At 33.3% G+C, this 23,340-nt stretch overlaps 4 protein-coding genes across 7 annotated transcripts; 2 read left to right on the top strand and 2 right to left on the bottom strand.

Moving 5' to 3' along the window:
* The first annotated feature begins 445 nt into the window (after positions 1–445).
* Positions 446–4,638, top strand: LOC105952650 (uncharacterized). 3 transcript variants are annotated; one of them, XM_088816283.1, is made up of 7 exons: positions 446–593; positions 853–974; positions 1,468–1,606; positions 1,695–1,771; positions 1,858–2,050; positions 2,155–2,283; positions 4,519–4,638. In XM_088816283.1, exons 1-6 carry the CDS (start codon positions 533–535, stop codon positions 2,274–2,276), a joined length of 714 nt encoding a protein of 237 aa, XP_088672409.1. In that variant the 5' UTR covers positions 446–532; the 3' UTR covers positions 2,277–2,283; positions 4,519–4,638. The 3 variants fall into 3 exon arrangements, with proteins under 3 accessions (XP_088672409.1, XP_012831697.1, XP_088672410.1); XM_012976243.2 differs by lacking the exon at positions 4,519–4,638 and adding an exon at positions 2,807–3,194 and having other exon boundaries at positions 447–593; positions 2,170–2,283; XM_088816284.1 differs by lacking the exon at positions 4,519–4,638 and adding an exon at positions 2,807–2,944 and having other exon boundaries at positions 450–593.
* UNE12 (basic helix-loop-helix (bHLH) DNA-binding superfamily protein) lies at positions 3,554–7,297 on the top strand. Its single transcript, XM_012976223.2, has 6 exons — positions 3,554–4,184; positions 4,519–4,638; positions 5,535–5,600; positions 5,797–5,862; positions 6,499–6,576; positions 6,679–7,297. The coding sequence occupies exons 1-6, from the start codon at positions 3,852–3,854 to the stop codon at positions 6,907–6,909; spliced, it is 894 nt and encodes a 297-aa protein (XP_012831677.2). The 5' UTR covers positions 3,554–3,851; the 3' UTR covers positions 6,910–7,297.
* A 1,353-nt stretch (positions 7,298–8,650) lies between these two features.
* Positions 8,651–13,802, bottom strand: LOC105952634 (NADH-ubiquinone oxidoreductase 24 kDa subunit). Of its 2 annotated transcripts, XR_001172379.2 has the most exons (11): positions 13,432–13,802; positions 13,317–13,349; positions 13,117–13,182; positions 11,903–12,019; positions 11,039–11,116; positions 10,841–10,946; positions 10,680–10,726; positions 9,723–9,800; positions 9,207–9,272; positions 8,951–9,115; positions 8,651–8,792 (listed from the first exon to the last, which is right to left on the bottom strand). XR_001172379.2 is itself a non-coding variant. In XM_012976207.2 (10 exons), exons 1-10 carry the CDS (start codon positions 13,495–13,497, stop codon positions 9,008–9,010), a joined length of 765 nt encoding a protein of 254 aa, XP_012831661.1. In that variant the 5' UTR covers positions 13,498–13,802; the 3' UTR covers positions 8,825–9,007. The 2 variants fall into 2 exon arrangements, 1 of the variants encoding a protein (XP_012831661.1); XM_012976207.2 differs by lacking the exon at positions 8,651–8,792 and having other exon boundaries at positions 8,825–9,115.
* A 614-nt stretch (positions 13,803–14,416) lies between these two features.
* LOC105952624 (auxin-induced protein 22D) lies at positions 14,417–15,681 on the bottom strand. Its single transcript, XM_012976196.2, has 2 exons — positions 15,330–15,681; positions 14,417–15,234 (listed from the first exon to the last, which is right to left on the bottom strand). Exons 1-2 carry the CDS (start codon positions 15,521–15,523, stop codon positions 14,859–14,861), a joined length of 570 nt encoding a protein of 189 aa, XP_012831650.2. The 5' UTR covers positions 15,524–15,681; the 3' UTR covers positions 14,417–14,858.
* Positions 15,682–23,340: the final 7,659 nt, after the last annotated feature.

Below are 23,340 nucleotides of genomic sequence, written 5' to 3' on the forward strand. Positions count from 1 at the left end.
TTATAATATCAATAATATGTATTTATGTTATAACTTATAAGTGAATAAAATGTAGAATTTTCAAATTCAGCTATTTCTTGGAACAAAATTGGAATTATCTTTTACCTTAAAATGTCTGGATTGTTCCTCACTTTATATCAGAATTACAACTAATTTTCATTTCCACTTAAAAAAAATGCCGATTAAAATGTGTTCTTAACAAAATCGGTTGTCGTAGAAGTACAATGTTCAAAATACAGTACTATAGACTATTTTATTTCGTATATGAAACAAGTCGAAAGTGATTTACGAGCTAAAACTATATGTCATATACAATCATGGAAGTTCAAAATAAATAAATAAATAAAAAAGGGACAATTAAAATGAATTGACACGAATATTAACGGGTCTCACATATGGGCCTTTATCGAGTCAGACCCAATTTTAAAAGCCCAACAATTAGGGCCATAAGAAAATAGTCCCGCCCTCTCTCTCTCTCTCTCTCTCTCTCTCTCATTATTTTTCTTCTCATTGGAAAATCAATCGGAGAAGAATGCTCGGAATCTCCTACGGCGAACTTTTCCTTCTTTTAGGAGCTACGGCTGCTCTTATTGGTACTTCAAATATCTCTCTCTCTCTCTAGAAACGTTCGTCTCTCTACAAATGTAATTATTTATACGTGTGATCAGCCGTAATTTGTATTATTGGGTTTTACTTCGCGTTTTCATGTAGTTATTGGGTTTCCATGATTAGATTCCGAGATTTGGGTACTTGAAGTTGATTTTACACTTAGGTTATAAAAAATTGCATTACGGAACTATGCAAAAATCAGGGTTTGTCATTTGTTGATTGAAATGTTGGTTTGAAAATTAGGGCCGAAGGATCTTCCAGTTATATCTAGAACAGCGGGAAGGTTAGCTGGGCGTGCAATTGGATATGTTCAAGTGGCACGTGGTCAATTTGAAAGCGTTATGCAGCAGTCCCAAGCTCGCCAGGTGTTTCTTCTTCTTCTTCTTCTTCTTCTTCTTCTTGTTCCTTTCCTTCTCATTTTTGTTGCTTTTTTTGGTTTATTTTCTAATCTGATTTTATTTGTTGGGGTTTAATGGTTTGAGCAGAAATTGATATCAGATGTTGCAAATGGTTTTATTATTTATCACTTTCATTTTTTAAAAAGGGTATAGTTCAAGAAGTTCGAAAAATGATTGATGGTACTGTTAATACGACCTTTCGGAGAAATGTGCCAGGGCTACTGAATTTATTAGGCCATTGAAATGATGTTGATGATATTTTTGTTTCATAGTCTACTGAAATGTTCTATTTATGTATTTAGGTATTTCAAATTCAGTTAACTTGAATACTGAAGATACTCTTAAACTCCCTGTTTCGAATGGCACATGTTTCATAAGTTATCCTCTTTGCCTGAGACGTACTATTGTTTTTCTTACTACTTGATTTTTGAATATGAAGATTTGGAAAACTATCTGACAGGTACATAAAGAACTGCAAGATACAATGGCACAATTAGAAGCCATACGCCATGAAATTCGGTCGATTTCTTTCATGAATCCTGGTCCTTTGACAACAAGGCTAGTCGATAATATTGTTAGTCAACCACCTGTTACCGATGGTACGTGTTCTTTGAAAACTCTTTTATGCCGTATATTGATAGTCCATCTCTTTTTCACAAGTTATTTAGTTTCACTATTGGATTATAGTGGACAAGGAATCTTCAAAACCTCCTCAAGAGAGCACTGTGGAACCTGAGAACACAAAGACCACTACCATAGACAAGGTAACATTGTAAATATGAAAAATGCTATTATCTCACGTTGCTTTTTTTTAGTCCGTTTCTGATGAATTTCATATCACCTAGTCAAGGATCACAGTTCGAAAACCTCGCTGATGTCTGATATACATAGCCAAGCAACTACGTATGCAAGATTGACAGAATCCACACCCTTAAATGCAAATTCCATGAAGGAAGTTCTGAGTGAGCTGAAGGATGATTCTGGTCAGTTCATTGTTCTTCCTATATCAGCTGAAAGTGCAAAACTGCTGCCCAGTCAGAAAGGTGACATTTCAAATATTCTGTTCTGTTATTTTCATCGTTATGCTTCTATTGAATGGTGATATTATCCAAATATTTGTCTGATGTGCTTCATGAAAAAAACTTAGTTTGTTTGGTTTCAGATAACTTGACAGGATCCGACATATTGTTGGAGGCAGTACTCGAGGAAGATGTGGCACGCAATGCGAAGGATTTTTTCATTCAGGCTCAGAACCAAACGAAAAATTAATATATAGGTAACACATTTTCGCTTTCCTTATTTTCTTCAATTTTCTTGAGATTAGCCTTGTGTTTTTTTTTTCGTTTTGCCTCTGAAGCTTGTATAAACAAATCAATGCTACTCTTGTCGGCCCATTTGCTTCAAATTATATCAACTAGTTGTCGGTCCATTACTAGGTTTATCTAACATTTGAAAACTTGATTTGCAATAACCTAGCTTACCGTTGTTTTTCTTCGGCACTTATAACTATTATTCGATTACAAACCACTTGTGAGTTGTGAGTGGTAGCACTGCAGCTTCTAAGATCTTGGTATATGTGATGAAATACTATCATATTCTTAGTGTCCATTCTCCCTACGTGTCGAAAATACTATATACCAATGATATTTTATTATTGTTATTATTATTATTAATGTAATTATGGGAACCAATTCGGACGGCTCAGTTTAGTTGGTACCACTGCATAAAGGCTAAAGCAGAGAGAACATAAATCTGTAATGATTTAAATATGAGTTTATTAAAGGGGCTTTCCTTTATAGGTACCAAATCACTGATGCATGTTACCTTTCTCCATAAAGAATTCTCTCAACATGTGATGTTACTCTATGAATCCATGGCATCAGATTTCTCGATTCCGATTCTCGTTGGAATCACATTCCACTTCTTTTGGCGCCTGGCCGTACATTCGCCCTAGTTTTTTTTTTTATCTGTGCAATTTGAGTGAACGAGTCGTTGGAATTTTTGTTTTTAATAACAAGATGATTCGATATCAAGTAGGAGGCGTTCGATTGAATGTGATTTTAGAAAGTTTATTTTCTTAGAAATTGCCTTTTGTTAATAGTCATTACACTCTCTTAATGCTATGGAAAGTTTGGTATTTGAATGTTTGAAGTCAAATAAGTTATCGATTGCTTGGTGAACATGAAATTCTTTACCATGTGATGATAAAAAGATGGCTGCAGTGTGAACTTGATTTTGACATTGATAAAGGCCCACTAGTTTTACTATTGCCAATATTTTCCATCCACCCCTTCCAATTGAAATACACAATACAAATCTTTCAACGTTAAATTAAGTATAATAATTACAAAAAAGAATAAACTAGAATTTAAGTATATGATTGAATAATTTTGAAATAATAATAAATTCATTGGAAATTTAGTTATTTCGTACATTTAAAATCTCTTTTTTTTTATCTATCAAAATATCTCCTCAAATTTAAAAGTTTAATCCAAATGCACCCTAAATTCGTCTTAAAGAGGAGAAGGGTATAGAAGTAAATTCACGAAAAGCAACGCTATTTTCAAAACTGGAGAAAAGAGACGCCCCCTTTTATCCGCTCTTCCTTTCTTCTTCGCTCTCATTACTCCGTAGAAAAAAAAGTAGTATTGCTATTTCTCTCTCTAAAAACGGTAGAGTTGGCTATCTAGTGTGTGTGTATATATATACATATATTATATATACCCTAACGCGTAACTGCACTGCGAACGTAAGACGGTGTGTGTGAATGCTATTGTGGATTCCGAGTTTAAATTCGCTTCGCCGTCCGATTTCAGACCGATTCCACTCGTTTAAGCCCTCTCCATGGCGAACAATCGAGGAGAAACCACGTCCGACGACTTCCTGGAGCAGATTTTAGGGTTTCCGGGCTACGCCTCCGGAGCCGACGGTAACGATGGCGGGTCGGCTGCGATGATGTTGCAACTCGGCTCGGGTGACGGCTCGTCTCACTTGGGCGCCATGGGGGTTGGGCTCGGCATCGGCGGCGGCGGGTACGGAGTTGGGAGCGGAGGTAGCGGTTTCCCGTTAGGGTTGAGTTTAGAGCAAGGGAAGGGAGGGTTTAATGATGCCTCGGGGAGTGGGAAGAGGTTCCTTCGCGACGACCTCGTTGATTCCCGCGGTTCATCTCTCAAATCGGTAATATTTTGTGACACTTGTATCTATAATTTTGATGATGTTTAAATCTTTAATCAATTAGGGCTGATTTGAAATTTGATGTGAGATTATCTCATGTCAAACCATTAGGGCTAAAAATTACAGTAGTTCAGTGAGTGAATATTATTGTGTATCAATTGTTTCTAGGGAATACTGAGAATATAAGACAACCTATTGCTTCTGGCCTACAGGCAATTGATATAGCTATATGTTGGTTCAAGCTTTGCCTAATTCGGTTTATTTGGTGCATTTAGACATGTTTTGGGTGCAAAATATTGTTTGTGACCTAATAGAAACCCTCTTTTTACTTTCGCAGGGGTTTCATGGGCAGCCAATGACAAACACAGTTCCTTCAGGACCGCATCCTCCTGCAATTCGCCCACGGGTTCGGGCTAGGCGAGGCCAAGCAACAGATCCACACAGCATAGCTGAAAGGGTATGCACAATTGATTCTAGAAAATTGCTTTTAGAATGTATACTCTTATATTAAATATTATGTTTCTCTGTTAGTGTTGGTTGGGTATTGATTTGGCAGATGGTAAAAACGAAGCCCGAAATAAAATTTAGAATTTTCACTCGGTTACATTCTCAAGACACCTTTAGTTTGATGTGCTTACAAGAGGATTAATTGTAAAAATAGATCTGCTGTCTTTCATTGGGTTTCTAGCACATGCAGCCTTCTGCTAAAAATAGCTGAAATTTTCAAAAAAACTAAATAATATTTTTTAACACTAAAATATAAAATATAGGACTTAAATATATAGTATAGGAGATGTTTATTTCTTAGTAGTCAAAAATTGTTTCACTAATTCATCTAAAAATTGTTTTACTAATTTTTTGATAATCAAGCAAAATCACAAAAAAATCCTATACTATTATAGCACACACTTTTTGCTAAAAATTGTTGAAATTTTCAAATATATTTTTAGATTTTTTAACACTCCAATAAATAGTATTGAAGATTTTTATTCATCAAGTCAAAAAATAGCTCATCTAAAATTGTTTCACTAATTTCCTAATAGTCAAGCAAAATAAATAAATAAATCGCATGTCATATAATACACTCTTCTTGCTAAAAATCGTTGAAATTTCCGAAAAGAACTTTAATATTTTTTCACTCTCACATATTTAGTATAAAAGATTTTTGTCCATGAGTAGTCAAAAAATAAAACTCTTGAAAGGAGATTTTTGTCAATCATTATTATTGAAAATTGAATAAAAAATTTCTCAGTGGGCTTATTTTGAATAATTAAGTGATTTGATTATTGCCATAATGCAACTGTAGAATTCGATGTAAATGTTATTATTTGATATTTACCACTCTTATTTCAGTTGCGACGAGAAAGAATAGCTGAAAGAGTAAGAGCATTGCAGGAGTTAGTTCCCAGTGTCAACAAGGTCATTTTTCTCTACTATCTTGTACAACATTTTGTGCTGTAAACTTTATTTTTCAGCGAGATCTTACAAGCCAGATATTTGGCAACTTATTCATCGTGTCTTTTTTGTTTTCGCAGTTTTATATTCAATGTTACGTTGTTGTTTTAAGAATTTTCAAGATTATCCTCCTCATACTTAAATGGAATATTTTCTGCAGACTGATAGAGCAACTATGGTTGATGAAATTGTGGATTACGTGAAGTTCTTGAGACTCCAAGTGAAGGTATGCCAATATAAATCATTTTAGGTGTTACTCAATCGTGATAGAAGTATGTTGTGAGTATATCTAAGGGATTTTCCATAGTTGCTGTTACTAGGATTGAATTGGGTTTTTAACAATTGCTTTTTGAACTATTTCTTATTATACATATATTGTATAAACTAATTCTTAACATGAAAAGAAGCTTTAGCTTCGTCCCATATAATGTGTAAATTTGCAGACTCCCGTTTGTCTCCACAACAGTTGAATTGTTGTCAGTCAGCCTTAATCATACTCGTGAAACCCTTGTATAACTGAAAAACAAGCATTAGTGTTTATCTTTGATGTAATGAAAAAAACCAAAGAACAAATTTAATATCTTGATATTAGGTACAGTATTGGGTTAGATAGCTGGATTTTGTGTCACAATCTGATTAATCTTTATCATTGTTAATTTTGGTATCGGTTAATCACGCTGATACGAATTTTGATGCAAGTAACAACCCTATAATAACAGAGCAGTTGCAAATAATTTCTATGGTGTCTACGTAAATTGACTGCCTTTATTTCTCAGAATGAGAGTCATAAAGTAAGATCTTCAGAATTTCTTGCATATTCTAATAATACATATTTCCATACGTAAAACCATAAACCTTGCAGGTGTTAAGCATGAGCAGATTGGGAGGAGCTGGTGCAGTGGCTCCACTTGTCACAGACGTTCCAATATCGACCATCGAGGTAAAATCTTACAACAAAAGCAGCTGGTTTTTTTAGCCACACAATTGCTCTATAATAAATATTTTTTTCTTTTATATCACCTCTACGGATTAACTTCAAAAGGAAGAAGGCAACGAAGGTGGAAGGGCTCAGCCAGCCTGGGAGAAATGGTCAAACGATGGTACAGAAAGACAGGTTGCTAAGCTTATGGAAGAAAACGTAGGTGCAGCAATGCAATTTCTTCAATCAAAAGCACTCTGCATTATGCCCATTTCCCTTGCCTCTGCTATCTACCACACACAACCCCCTGACACCCCCACACTTATGAAACCCGAGTCTAATCCCCCCTCTTAATCTTTCAAATTCGACACATCCGTAATTCCCACTTAATCCAAACGTCCTAATTTCACTCCGTATTAGTCGATATTCAATCCCAGTTCTACCCAAAAAAAAATTGCAGCTTCAGGTCAACATTAATCGAAGGCTGACTTGGCACTCCCGTGTATTAAAGGTAATGAAAGCGTAAGCGTTTTGTTCTTTGCTTCTCATCATATGCTATTGTGCTTTTTCTTTTTTTCTATCAATGGTGGGGGGGCATATGGATGGAAGTTGTGGTTAATGATAAAAGTAATCTGGTAGTGGGATTTTGGGGCCCTTAAAAGGGGTGACTGCGCGTAGTACATATTGTAATTGTAGTGTTGTTTATCAGTGGAAGTGGAAGAGAAACGAATGGTTGCACTCAGATAATGTTTATTTTTTGCCGTAAAGTAGGATCTCTGGTCCAATAGAAATCATATGTACCCATTTGGTCTTTTCTAGACTTAGTGGCGTTGATTTCTCAAGGTAAGCTCTGACTTATTTACTCTCTTTTTTCTTCTGTATCATTATTGCGTTGCCAAATTATTCTATAGAGAGAGAGAGAGAGAGAGAGAGAGAGAGAGAGATTGATGTAGCAATTGTATTTAAAGATGGGTCCAGAAGAAAGCAAAGCCTGCTTATGCAAATAGTATGTCGTGAGGTGTGCACATCATCGTGCACAATCTTTTGTCCAGGCCAACACTCATCAGATATGTTGCAATTTTAAAGTTGTGGTTAGTTTAAAAAAAATTATATTGCCAATGGAAACCGGAAATAAAAAAAATATATGGGCTTTTTAATCGGGTGGGCTGCTCATAATTAAACATAAAGTAGTTACATGGCCCGTTTGGGCCGAATTGGCTAGAAGTTAATAAAATCTGGGCACATTGAGCTGGTGGGACCTTGGGCCCATCACATAATTGAACTTTGACTTGTTAAATGGACCAAAAGAACTAATGAAACCTATTAATATTTGTTGGCCAGGATTAGGCCCATTAATAAAATTTAATAAGTTCAAATGGGCCAAAATTAATAATATATGGGCCTAACAGATCCTGACCGTGGCCCTTTACAATTAAATAGGCCCAGATTCAAATGGACCCTCAGTATCTTAATATTTGTGGGCCGAGATTAGGCCCATTATTAAGATTTAATATGATCAATTGGGCTGAAATTAATCAAGCCTGGGCTCAATCTATTCTGATCGTGGCCCATTTAAATTAAATAGCCCCACACCGAGCTGGGCCCTTATTGTGATGATATTTGTGGGCCTGAGATAGGCCCATTACAGAAATGTAATAAATTCAAACGGGCCGAAATAAATAAAGTCGGGGCCCAATATATACTGTCTGTGCCATTACAATAAAATAGGCCCAGATTGAGCTAGTCTCTTAAAGAATTAATATTTGTGGGCCAAGATTTGGCCCATTATAGAAATTTAATATAGTTTAAAATGGGCCTTAATGGGCTGGAATTAATAAAAGTAGGCCCAATATATTCTGATTGTGGGTCATTAAAATTAAACAGGCCCAGATTGAGTTGAGCCTGTAGTATGTTATGGGCCGAAGCCCATCGCATAGCAGAACTTTAATAGCAAAATAGGTCAAAAAAATTAACAAAGCATTAATATTTGTCGGCCGGAATTAAGCCCATCTTTTAAATTTAATGATTCCAAATGGGCCGAAGTGGGCTAGAATTAATAATATCTCAGCATGTTTAATTGTGAAGGAAACAATAATTCCAATAACTGCAAGTGTCTATCAACACAGCATATAAATGGAAATAACCACAAAAGTTCAGCACAGTCCAGTTTATTAATACAAAGAAATGAAATTACAATGTTGATTTTTTAAGGCCTTGCTGAATGACCTTACCATCATCTGCGGATGCGAAAAAAAAAAAAAAAAAAGAATAACTCGGGTCAAAACATTCCACCTGTATCATAAAACTGGAAGGAAGATAAAACAGACAACAAAGAAATCTCGAAATTATTTGAGAATAGATTAACAACAGCTTACATACTACAGATGGGTCCCACCTTTGGATAAATTATCATCATTATTAGGAAGAATGAGGTGTACATCAACTATTTTGTTCAGCAGGCATCAAGATCCCTACACGGAGGAGCCTTCGGCTCACCTAACAATGTTGTGTTCCCACCTTGTGGTCCCGAGTTTTTGCGTTCTGGATTTTGTGTTCCACGCTGACAAAAAAGAAAAGGCAGAGATTAAATTAGAACAATGACTTGATTGAAACACCTTAAATACAGCAAAAAGAAAATGTAGTTGTCTTACTGGTGGCTTCTCCCCTCTTCTGAAAGCCTCAACAATCTCGACAACTCGCTTTGGAGTAACGTCTTCCTGAAATTCGTCAAATAGTACCTCACATGATTAATTAATCATCAGTGGAACAACATTATATACAAGCTTAGACAATGTTTGGAAGAGGATGTTTTGGGACAAAAAATTGAGAAAGAAACTAATGTTTATTTACATTTTGAGAAGAAACCATTTACACTGTGCAGTAGCCAGCTTCGAATCATGTTTAAAGGTGTTAAGAGCAAATGTATTTTGAAAAATAAATGATGATTATTTGTATTTTAGACAAGCTGTAGCAGTTAAATAGATGAATCATGTATAACGGAGAGAGGAAAGTGAAATGTGTTTTCAATTTTTCTCGGAAAAAGTTCGTGTGTTATAAGTTCGGAAGGAAAACATAAACGTTTATTTAGGGGAAATAGGAAAGAATTTTGAACAGGGGGCCAAACATTGCCTGTAATGAGATTGAGATTGAGAACAGATAATACTCACATAATAATTATAGGTGTATCCTTCGGATCCGCTGGAGTAGTCAGCAACTGTAATCATTGGAGCGTTTACACAACATCCCTATGGAAACCAAAACAACCATTGTAACAATTAATAATAATTTAAAAAAGAAATAGGAGCATCAGTAACGGTAAAATTTATATTGCAGATGACACTTGTGATGAAGTACAGTTCTAATTATTATAATGCAATACAGAGGAGTATATCGAGAGGAATCTGGTACCGATATCCTCATCTAAAGAGAAAATGGAAACCGCAAAGTTCTATGGTATGGGGATACAATCATCATATTATACCAAATTCTCTCAAACTATTGCTCCACCATTTCTTAGTTCTATAAGCTTGATGATGACTTAAACCATAGGAGAAGCAAATTTATTTATAATAAAATATATATTTATATACTGTGTCAAATTTATAAAATACATATTTATATACTGTGTTGAAAAAGAGTTGAGCATAGCCTGAAATTCTTCTCCATTTTTCAATTCAGTTCTTTGCTGTCTGTCATGTCTTCAGATTGAGCTAAGTTTTCCCTTTCATTTTGATTCTTTTTTCAGCTCTATATTAACTCTCTTAATGGGTTAACTTTTTATGGGCTCTCTAATAATGGATTAGGTTAACCCTAGATATTAATCTAACTGCAATTCACAAAAACCTAATGTTAACAATAACTGCCGCTCTTAACATAACAGCTGCTATCCCCTAAAAACAAAACAAAAATTAACAGCAGATACTCTCTTTTTTTAGACAAACACTTGCTCAGAATATATGGATAAAATAATGGGATAACCGTTTGCTAACATTATTATAATGCTCTCTAATTCTACCAAAAAAAAAATTCTGTATTACCCATTAGCAGCTAAATGAGCAGAGAATAAAAGCAGAACAAACAAATCGATGTTATTTTTTGGAAAGATAATCACAGGAATAACTCACCATACATTCCATTTCTCCAACAGAAAATAATCCATCCTTGGTGACTTCTGCAAAATTCGACATAATGATTCAAAATTACAATCGCTGAACAAGCGATTCTACTGTCCAAATCGACTTAATATCGAAAAAAGAAAAATATAGAAATGTTATACAGGCTTTACCATTGCGCTTCACTCCTAGGTGCTTCAGTAATGCTTCTTCAATGTCTCTCGAACCACGTATCATGCATGGTGTAGTGCCGCATACCAGAAGGTGGTATTTGCCAACCTTAATTGTCAATGTGTAACTCACTAATGAGAAACAAGAAAGTAACTAGCACATTGTACATGAATTTATTAATTTGAACCAGAACTACTTACCTTTGTTCGGTTGAACATCGAATAGAAGGTTGCCACTTCATATACACGAATTGGAGCAACTTCAATTACCTTAGCAACCTTTAGTGATAACAGGAAATTTATATGAGTTCACATTCATATGAACAGCAAACAATTTGGTGTCATAATTATTAGATATCTATACATCAAATGGAAGCATCAAGTCACAACTACCTAACAAGTCATTAGATCAAACAGTTAAAATCACGCAGATGAGATACATTGAAAGTGTGTATTTTCCAACACTATGGAAGGAAACAAGTGAATTTCATTATGTGAATATATAACTTCTAGGAATTGGGGTAAAGTGCACAGCCAATGGCTAAACTATGTCTCTAAAAGAATAACACTCCTTCACATACATGATACCAAAAATAAGCAAAAAATCATAACCTTGTAGGCTTCTGTTTTTTAATATATTTAATTTCTTCTGTGCCAAGGATTTACAATTTGCCTTGAAAGGCTTTCCCTGTCTCCACTAATTTTTTTATAACTCGTATTAGGACATTTTTACGTTGATGCAGTTTTCTGACATCACTACTCAAATTAATTCAAAACAGTTTTAATCAGATAAAACTTTTTAACTTCGACGGCATACAGAAGCAACTCTTTTCACTAAATAAATTATTGCTTGGGTGTCCTGCACATAGCAGATTCCTGCTACTACACACAAGTTAAATACATGAACAAAAACTAAATAAGTGTTGGGTATGCCATCAATCTTATTCATACTTCCGCACGAGAAAAATAAATAATAAATCACTATCCATAGTATCCTGATCAGATTTAAATGCATCACTTAGTGTAGTCAACAAACGACAGTAGTAATCACTGATGTTAACGTACATGATTCATTGCTGAAACAGGAAGCCAACCTCCATGTTGTTGTTGTGCAAGATCAAGCAAAGGAATTACAGCAGATTGCTTATAGTTGGACGGATAGTGGGATATTATCTCCTTGGCCTGTGCAAAACCAAGTATTTAGGATTGTTATTATACAAAATTGCAAGAGATTGATTAAAGGAAGGATTTAAAGTTTGATTCAGCTTGCAATTCAGCTTTTCAAAGAACCGTAGAATTCCATACGATGATAAACTTATCGGTGCCTATCTTTCCAAAAACATAAATACCCAATAAAAATGAAAAAAGAAAAGTTTCATGGACAAGAAAACACAAGGGCATATCAAAGTTAATGATGGCCCTTTTTTAGGGGTTAGCCATCACATGAGCAGGTAGATTCAATACCTAGTCTAACATTCTAGCTGGCAACAAAATTTGCTTCAAAACCAAAACATTATACTTTCTGAAAGTAGCATTAAGCAGTTTCATTGTTCTTGTGGGAAGGTCACCTAATTTAGGCATATTGCAACGATCACCAATTATAGATTACCCTAAGGGATTAGTGCCACATTAAGGACTTCTCTCGATCAAACTTTTCAAAGAGAAAATAGGAGATCTATGGGCTAGCTCAAAATAGTGGGGAGCTGATATTTCAAAATAGTCCCCAATTAACATGAGCTTCCTTGAATACCCAGAGTGACAATTAATAACATAAGCTACATACATGTAAGCATTATCACCAACTCAATACGTACAAAGAGCATATAAAAAACTTGAAACCAGAGCATAACTCGTATGAACTTATAAGGATCAGAACATAAGCTACTCCATAGCATTTTCACTAATCCAATGACGCAATTGAGGGTAATTCCGTGATATATCAGAATGGGTGCAAAATAATTATTCAACATAGCAAATACTATTTCAATCCAGAAGATACCATCACCTATCATCTAATTGAATAAGAATATCAAAACAAGGGTTACATGTTGTTCCTCCTACTTCTAATTTGTTTCCTCGTTAACTAGGTTTAACTAGGTTTTTCGGGCAGTGACAGAATAAACCAAGCTCAATTACAAGTCACCAACGCAGACACCATTAATCCCTTGCACTAACTCGGTAAACAGAAAATCTAGTTAAGGAACATGCTCTCTGATGGATTAAAACCCTAATATGCGCATTCGAATTCCAATTGAAACCCTAATATATGTAACACTAACCTTTTCTTTGTTCGCAGCACTGAATTCCCAAGGAATGTCTGGTTTATTATCCGGACTGTCAAGATGCTGCAATTTCAGAAACTCGCAATTCAATTTATTTACAGAATAAGGAAGAAAAAACCTTAAAAAATTGAGATCGGATTCTGATACAATAGACCGACGGAAATCTGATCCAGAAAAAAAACAAATCGTCAACTCACATAGTTCAGCGCGGTCGAGAAAGATCGCGATGCCTGTCAAAAAACACCATTCGAAATGAAAAATGGCGAAAAAGGAAAAGAGGAGAGAAAATCGAAATTGAAGAAACCCTAGAACCTGAGGAAACTGCCGATAAACTTGACGGATCTCACGAATGCGTTGGGAGGCGAGACGACCCAGCATTTTCACCGCTTCTGCGCTCTATCTTCCGAAAAAGGAACGAAGATGGAGATTTCTGAGAGTAGAGAGAGAAATGAAGGTTTGAGTTCCCAGAGATGGCCTCTAACGTTAACGGCGTGAGTAGGACGCCATTGTTTTCGTTAATGGACGCGTGTTTCACACAAGACCACATTTTGGTTCGGTCCAGCCCAATTCGGTATTTGGGCTTTTATATATTTAATAAAATTAACATTTATTAATGATTTATTATTTCGAAAATAAAAATACATATTTATGAATTATAAAAGGGAGTTTAAATTTTATAAAAATGTAGGCCACTTTGATAAACATTATAATTTATACACCTACCCCGTCCTATTCTCTCAGATTTCACCATTGTAATTTCTCAATAATATTATTTTATCTTGTTAAAATTGAAATAAATACCCTCACTTGAGCGTAAAGATAAATAAATTGTGCTTCGTTCATCGGCAAAGACATCCAAGTTTAACGATAGTCAAATTATGCTTCAGTTAGGTTCCGAGACAGTTAAATTCTATCTCAAACAGGAGCGCGTTTTTATGAATTTGTGAAGGGGCTATGATCAATATTTTTAACAAAAATTTGTGTTACCTTTTAATAGGACCAAAATCGATAAAACATTACACTAAATACAAGCTTCTAAATTTTTAATTTCAACAAAATTAATCTATAGATAGATTTTAATTTTGATAATTTATGCAATTTAATTCAAAAACTTAATTAAACCCTAATTATCATGAATAGAATCATAGATCTGCAAACAATATTTTATATCCGATAACTATCGGTACTCATGTTCGATCAAGACCTGATCTTGTAGTAACAAATTAATTCGTATGGATCTAATTAAACGGCCAAACATATACACGATAAATAATAAAAATGAAATTAATACATGGTCTAAGTAAAGATTTAATGTTTTATAAGATTAGGAAAATAACTTGAACAACTTAATTATCTTTGAGGCTTTCAGCCAAACAACCTTTAAAATTGTACTACGTGTAGTCCTGTAATTTGTAAATTATACATCGCAAAAATTCTCCAAATAATGAGAAATCCCAATTTAAAAAGAAAAAAAAAAAACTCCAGAAAAGAAGAACATCAAATTCCCTAATTACATTTATACACACGATGTTAATTAAATTAAAACGCTTCTCTCTTTAATTTGTTGCACGACCAAAGCTCTAAAACCTAATTAGAGGCCCCAAAAGTCAACTATGAATTGTAATGGCCTTCTTCCAGATGATGCATAATCATCTCTTTCGATCTCTCTGAAATCTAATTAATTCCATGCACGAAGCTCACGCATACACATATACATATATATATATATATGTATGTATCTATAGGCAGCAGGCCAAGCCTTTAGCTTCAGACCCTTTCATAATCCTCAGCCGTTTGCAAGAAGTAATAAACATTTCCCAAGGAACATCTCCGACAAGCATCCAGTCACCATCTTTGTCTTCATAAGTCGGTGCACACTCAGATCCATTGTAACCTTCTCTCTCTGAATACGTACCTATGGTGCACTTGAACATGTTCTCCAAGGCTTTAAGTAGATCGAGGTAGTTCTTGTACAATTTCAGATCAATCTTCCTCAAATACGGAGCTCCATCCATGCTCACTTTCACAAACCCGGATCCATCGGATTCGGACTTTTTCTTCTCCAGTATATTTTTCCGGTAAGATCTAACCGGCGGCCACCCAACCACTTGTGCCCTGAATTAACAATAACAAAATTCATATCAGCAAAATGTCAACTATGTGTATAATAAAAATTACTCCCTAATTAAGTAATAATAATTTAAACTTACTTGGAAACCGGGGCTCCGGATTGTTGTAGTTCGGATCCATCCATTTCAGAGGAAGATCTCTTGTTACTCTTGACTTGAGAAGCCGAAGAAGACTGGTTACCGGAATCTTCATCGGTTCCCGGTAAACCCAATCTCAGTTCAGTTGCCTTCAGATTCAGATCACGGTTCTCGAAAACTGCTGATCCTTTTTCCATTGTTTAATTAATCTCTTTTATGAATATCAATATTTGATAATAATTAGCTGTGAATGAGTTTGGTTTGTTGGAAATGAAAATGGAGACGAAAGTTATATAGAGAGAGAGAGAGAAGGTAGTCTAGGTAGCTTATTCCCCGTGTGCATGAATTTCACCACAGGCGGAACAGATGGGCCCACGCGTTTTGTCTACACACGCGCTGGTGAGCTGCCTTCGGGGAGGGGGGCCTGTGCGCGTGGTGGGGACGCGGGTGCGGTGGAGTGTGGCTGGAGAGGGTCAGCGGGTGGGGACAAGGATTTATGAGGAGAGATACAGATGTTGGGGGAAAGAGGGGCAAGTATTAGTCTAATTTGATGTGAAGGGGAAACAGAGGTGGGACAACCCCCAACCGCTGTTAATTGAAAAGATGTGGACCTAGCTAGGAATCGACGGCTGGTGGTAATGCTTGATTCTGGACCGTTTGATTGTCGTTATGATACGTAATTTGACTTTGACAAGAGTGATGTTACGGGTATCCTCTCAAAAAAATATACTGATATTACGGGTCAATAATGGCAATCTACTTGATAGTTAAAGAAAAATATTACTTCTATTCAATTAAAATAGATATATAAAACTAATGCTCTAAAAGAATTGTTGTGCAGTAGAGTTAGTAACACGTTTGATTTACAAGATTGATACAATCAAACACGGTTGAGAAGTCTAAACCTGCAAATAAGTGTTACTATTTTACTAAATTAGTCGCACACTTCTCTTATGCGATTAATTTTATAGGAAATGATTTAAAAAAAGGGAAATGAAAACAATTTTAACCTGGACTTCATTTATGAATAATATAAACTAAGTCGTCTAATTCACGTATAATAATTTAATTTAACAAATTTAATATAAGATATAATCTAAGAAATTGAACATTTTACTTATTAAATAATTAGTTAGTCAGTACAAAAATGATTCAATCTTACATTCTCCAAGTTAATCCAATATAAATAAACGATCGAACTCTAGTCTACAAATTACTTGTAACAACAATATGCAAAATACTATTAAATTACTCCAAAAGTAATTTAAGAGGAACAATTGCAATTTACTTGAACCACATGTAATATGTAAGAATGGTCAAAGGATTATAAACATAGAAATGTATTAGATTTAGGAAAATCATTTAAAAAAAGAAAATCATAATATATTGAATAAATAAATAAAAAGTGGTAATTAAAAGTAAAGTAGTTAAACCAATTAAAGGAAACATCGAGAGCAGTGCATGTGAGGAGGGCCAGGCCATGTCGGTTGATGAGTTGGGCAAGGGCATTTGAGTTTTTATTAGTGGGGCCCACTCGGTGGGGCCCAACAGTTTTTATGTATGGATGTGTGAAATAAAGGGTGCATGGTCATGTGAAGATGGCCATAGGCCAACTCAAATCCTTCATTCCCTCCTATCTTTACGGATGTGAAAAATGCTTTTCATTATAACTAGTAACTAAAAAAGTTATTTAATTGCATAATTGGATATAGGCCCGTTTCTGAGAAATTTCAAATTACAGGGTTTAACCGACTTTTAAAAATTGGTTTAAAACAAGGGATATGTAATACAAGTGTTCGAATTAATTCGATCTTACCGGCACGATAGAAGTATAATTTTTTTATTAGGAGTCGAGATTTTTAGATATATGTGAATAGAATATTAATGAGCTACGCATGTGAATCAAAAGTTTATGGGATCACTAAAATTATATGTGACATTTGTTTAAATATAATAAATAAAATATCGAGTTTTTAAATTACTGAAATTCCTTGAAGTTAGAGGATATAAATACAGAGTTGATAATACTACTTAGTATCTAAACTAACAATTGATATTAACAATTGATCCAAGACATTTTTCATTACAATTTTTTTCTTTCAAAATTCAAATTTTGCTACAAATTGGGATAGTAATAGAAGTATAAAAATTATCCAACAAATATTTAAACTAAGTAAAACGGTATAGTTATGAGCATTCGAATTATTGAACTATCAATAACTTTAAAAATATCAATTAATACTATATGTGATATATACATAGTATAAATAATTATGTGGACACCCCTAATATATTCCAAAAATCGGGAGTCATAAACAGTGTCTATTTCGCCTATAGTCAGAACCAACCCTAATTATATAAGCCAATTATTTATATATTTATGAAAAGGAATTCGACATATAAATTGGATACCCTCCTTTCAACGGTCAATTGTAGCATATATTTCCGTCTGTCAAATTTGCACACCGTTATTAAAGGAGAGAAATTGGTCCACCACACCAGTATAATATATCAATCATCCATTTATTAGTGTGCGTGGGGTACGGTGGTGTATTTCTTTTGAATACAGCTTATTAGAATCCTATGTCCACACTCCATATATACTAACTTTATTTATTTAACCAACCAACATTATTTATTTAACCAACTAAACATGTTACAAAATCGATGTTCATGTATGGTTTGCAAGCTATTATACGAGAGTGTAGGTTTACCCAGTGCACCTATATGGTTGGCTGCGGGTTCCTGCATTACCAAAAAAAAATATATATATATATATAAACCTTGTAACTGTTTACGCTATACAATTAACACTACATTTAGAATAAATTGAATAGTGTGATCAAATTGTCCAGATGCAAATAATTAATTACAAATAAATAACTGAAATCCACGTGAAAATCCTATATAGGATCCTGAATCATTACTCAGCAAGAATAATGGGTAATGTCCTATCAAAAGGCAACATCCAAAAGTCAAAAGTATAATAAACTGTGGGTTCTGTAATTAATTAATAGACATTTTTTTTTTAATTATGCTGATAATTAATTAAACTGTGGGTTCATGTGTATCATGCTGAAGTAGGAACACATGCAATTATGCTTGTAAACTGGTGATTAATTAATTAATTGATTAATTCATTGAACCTAAGTTAACGACGACCCGGTATTCACTGAAACAATCTGAACAAAGGAAGACACAATTAACTTGATAATGAAGCTATATGAATTAAATAATAAGTACTTTACTGATTTTTTTTTTCATTTTATATCAGTACTATTTTTGAATTTATAGTTATGAATTTGCAGTCAGAATTATGCTTATACTGGACAATGTTTAGAGGAAGAAAAAAAATTCGTCTGTCAACTTTTAAACTGTGTATTAAATATTGTTCAATAACATAATTTTTATTTCTCTAGTCAGTTTGTTTATATATTCTATTTATTGTTTAAATATATATTAAAAAAAATATGGATTTGCACTTGTCCATTCAAGGGCGAATTTTAGTGGTACGGCAGCACTGAATGCTAAAAGATAAAAATTGTCCTCACATTTTTAGTTTTATTCCCACCTAAATTCACTTTTATGCTTCACCCAACTTCCATAAATTCTTATGAATTTTAATTTTGATAGTACTATAATACAATAATTATTTATCTTTCTATCAATGGTGAAAATAAAGTTGAATTCGTAATAAGAAGAGAGTAAGATAACATTTATTTATTTTAAGGAAAAATGTATTTTTAATTCGTTGTTTATTAGGTTTAATTAGTATACTCCTTTTGTCCCAATATTTGTTGTTTTGAGTTGTTGCGTACAAATTAAGAAAATCGATAAATAGCATTGATTATTATAGAAAATCACTGAAATACTCTTGTTATTAATTGATTCTCAACTAATTATCTTCCAATTAATTAAGAGTGGTGAAGTCAAAAAAAAAATATTGATACATCAATGGAGTTCTAAAACGATAAATAATTTATAAAAAAAAAAACACAAATATTTAAAGCGATAAATATTTTGGTATGGAGAGAATAATTAAGTTTTTTTCGCGTGAAATTTGGTCCACAAATTGCATAGTACCAAATTAATTGCGATGGAAATTGCTGAATAATTCAGAACCTCCAATTCAAATTTTAGTTGGCAAGTATTTATTGACGAAACTTCGTGTTGTGATCGATGTTTAGAAAATACTCATGAATTTCGAAAGTGATATATATATATATATATATATATATATATATATATATATATATATATATATATATATATATATATATATATATATGTGTGTGTGTGTGTGTGTCAGCATAAATAATCAAATCAACTAATGAAAATGAGCCGACACAACTTCAATTCATGCACCTATAAATATAATAGCTGCAATCACCAATTAAAATGGTGAACGTAAACAACTCACACACGATTAAGGAAAAAAAAAGCAGCCATTATTAATTGCTAAAGTTCATAAATTCGGTTTGAATTATCATAGTTTAAGTCACACAATCTCTTTGATCTCTTAGGCCTCGTTATGTTGGTAACGTTAGCTATCATAAATTAATTAATTAAACTTCAATGAATATTTTGTTAGTTTAATAATTTTTCGAGTCGGCCAATAAGTGTGGAAAAAATAGCTCTAAAATTGACTAATTATTAGATTATTTATTACTCTTCCTTATAAGCCCAACAATATAATTCACTTTTTATAAGATTATTTAGTTCAAGTAAGATTTTAACAACATAAAACATACACATATATATGGGGGAATTTTTCATCAAAATTTTCCAAGCAGAATATAACCAAAAAACAATTGTGGCCAAATTCCGAAAAATAGGTCACCTTTTAGAGCTTCATAGGGACCAAACAACCAAATTGGAAGTATGGGTGTCATTGTTTGCCAATTTTTCGTCAATTTATTTTTTAAAATAAATAAAAATAAAAATAAAAAGAAATAAATGAAACAGCTAAGGAAAAAGAAAGATGAAAGAAAGTACAACCCAAATTGGTTGCATTAATTGGAAAAATGAAGAAATGTCATATTTTTGGTACTTGTTTGAAACAAAATCTGCTGGCATTTCCTTATAGTTAGTGAACCCCAATTAATTCATTCATGCATGCAAATACATTTGAGGGCCACAGACAAAAGTGTCCACTCCTTTAAATAATTAGGTCTGCAATTTTTTTTATTATTTTTTTTTTATTTTAAAAAAATAAAAATAAAAATAAAAGTTGGACTTGTCTATTTATCTTTCACTCATACACCACTGGTATATCCCCTAATAAATTCTTCCTTATCCATATATGTAGAGACAGCCAAAAATTCAATAATTTACAAGAGTTATTAGTTTTTTGGAATTGTTTCAATATCTTTCACATTCAAATATGTGTGTTAAATTGACTGTCGGCGAGCGATTGTTCGTCGATTCACACGTAACATGCACAAACAAATTAAAGGCGATAAGAAATTCCCTCTATAATCAATTGCTCCGTCAAAATTAGCATAGATTTGCATTATTTTGATTTATTTTAGAAATAAATTTCCTAAAAAAACACTAATTCATCCATTTTTTTCAAGAATTTTAATAAATAGTATTCATTTTAATTGAAAATTATAATAATAAAATCTATTAAACCATCTTTATTCCCACATATATATATTCAGATCAAATCGGTAAAAAGAAATAATAATAGATGCCATGCAATATATATATATATATATATATATATATATATACATGGTAGGGATCCTAGGTTGAAGGAATAGAAGCATAGCATTAAATTGAGGATGAGCACACACGTGTGAGTTATTAAATTCCGATAGCGAGATGCGGGCCTTCCCACACGTGGGTTTAGGTTTTGAATTCAGACTTTCGGGTTTTAGAATGGCCCATTTACCCGGCAAAACTCTCTCCTCCCTGCCTTTTCTGCCCCGTATAACAACAATAATCTTATCCTATCCTACGTGGTATTAATTTCACATATATTTACAACAATTTTACACATTACATTAATATGGATAAGACCATATTTTTATATAAAATTAGTAAATGTGCAAATTTCATATATTAATGTTGTTTAATTTTGGTAATTAGAGTTTTTGTCAATTGACTCAAATTCGAATCACTTTGTCAACAGTCTCGAGGTTGAGTTTGTCGCATATAGTTTGCCTAATACGATTTACATCTTTCGTATGGTTTACAAACTATTATACGAGAATGTAAATTTAACCAATGCATCTATTTAGTCAATTATAGTTTAATTCATAAAAAAAATATTCTATTAATTAGTTAATTGGACTTGATTGTGATTTGTGACAACTAAACAAAGCTAGAATAATTGATTAAAAATGGTGGTTGTACTTGTACAACGTTTTTTGGAAAATAAATAAATTATATAATATATTTTTTTAACATAATTATATAATATTTATTTATGTGTTAAATAGTTGGAGCTTTTGTGTAGCATGTTTGGGCCAACAAAGAGTTTATACGGCAAGTTGGGCCTGTAGCATTAAGTAATGCCCAGTTTTTCCTTTTGTCTCGATAATTCATTTTTACGTAGTATACCGTATTTAACCGGTCATACGTCTTAATTCGACGTATGTATAAAAGTATATATTTCAACGTAGAATCTATTGGAGATATTAATGTTGAATGACCATCTCAACCAAAAGCTTAAGCTGTTAGTGAAATGTATCATTTAATATTAATATCTCCATAAGCTTTTGGTTGAGATGGTCATTCAACATGGTATCAGAGCCAGGCCAAATGAAAGGTCCTGAGTTCGAATCCCACATCCACCCATTTAAAAATATTTCAAGTGCAAGGCTTCAAATGTAATTCGCCTGCACTTGAGGGGGCGTATTGGAGATATTAATATTAAATGATACATTTCACTAACAGCTTTTGGTTGAGATGGTCATTCAACAGAATCTACTATGTGAATTTCACTATATGTACATCATCTTATAGACTATATATAGCTGTTTAATATTTAATTAATGTAATAAACCAATTCTTCTAGTACTTTGGTATAGTACATAGTTGAACATCAAAAGTGATTCTAGAAATTGGACATAAATAAACTTTTTTGGCATAGTTTGGTAATTTAGTGAAAGTATAGGGGCTCAATGGTAATAAAAGAAAAATAATAGGGGAGGAGGAAGTTTTATGGACTGCAGCGGCGCACATGGAATAGGGTTTGACTCTAATGTAACATCCGGCCAACAGATTCACATGCCCACTTCACGTGGGCCCCACTCTCCTCTGAATCTTTGCACATGACACTATACTTTGCATTTTGGGGCCCATACCCAAAATATTTCAAGGTTTAGGTATATCAAACTTTATTTTATGCCCTTTTAAATTTGGCAAATCACCAGCATTTTCAATCTATTTATTTATAATCCAGAATTAATACTACATATTTATTTTTCTTGTAGAAAATGGAATTTAAAAAGTTAGGTCGTTATTTAATTTCTTGGACTTTTTTTATATCATGTATGACATAATAGAAATAATTGTGGGCACTTTCATTTTTCCCGAAGATTCATGATAAATAGTAGGATATATCTATATTAATAAAAGAAGTTATATGCTACATTGAATTATTTACACTCGGTATTTGGAAATTTAGATGCGTGAAAGAGACAATATATGTTGTCTTTTAAGAAGAAAAAATAATGTGATGGATCCAAAATAGAAGCAATCCAAAATCACAGCTCAAGAAAAAAGTGAAGCTTTGGAGGTATCGTTTCAACACCACACACATAGGGTTGCTATATATTACTTTAATGCCAAAAAACAAAAATAAAAAATGAAATAAAATAAAATAAAATAAAAACAACGAGTATAGTCCTCAAAATGAACTTTTATATCCACAAAGACGATCAAAATAAATATCAATCTAGAGTGTTCATTATATTCCTTCAAGTTTCATTAATTCCACAAGTGATAAGTGGAATATTAGCTATTTTTTGACCGAAAATCTTCAATTTCAAGAAAACACTGAGTT

Source organism: Erythranthe guttata, chromosome 4 (genome assembly GCF_056151865.1).
Source record: "Erythranthe guttata isolate IM_541 chromosome 4, IM_541, whole genome shotgun sequence".
NCBI classification, from domain to species: Eukaryota; Viridiplantae; Streptophyta; class Magnoliopsida; order Lamiales; family Phrymaceae; genus Erythranthe; species Erythranthe guttata.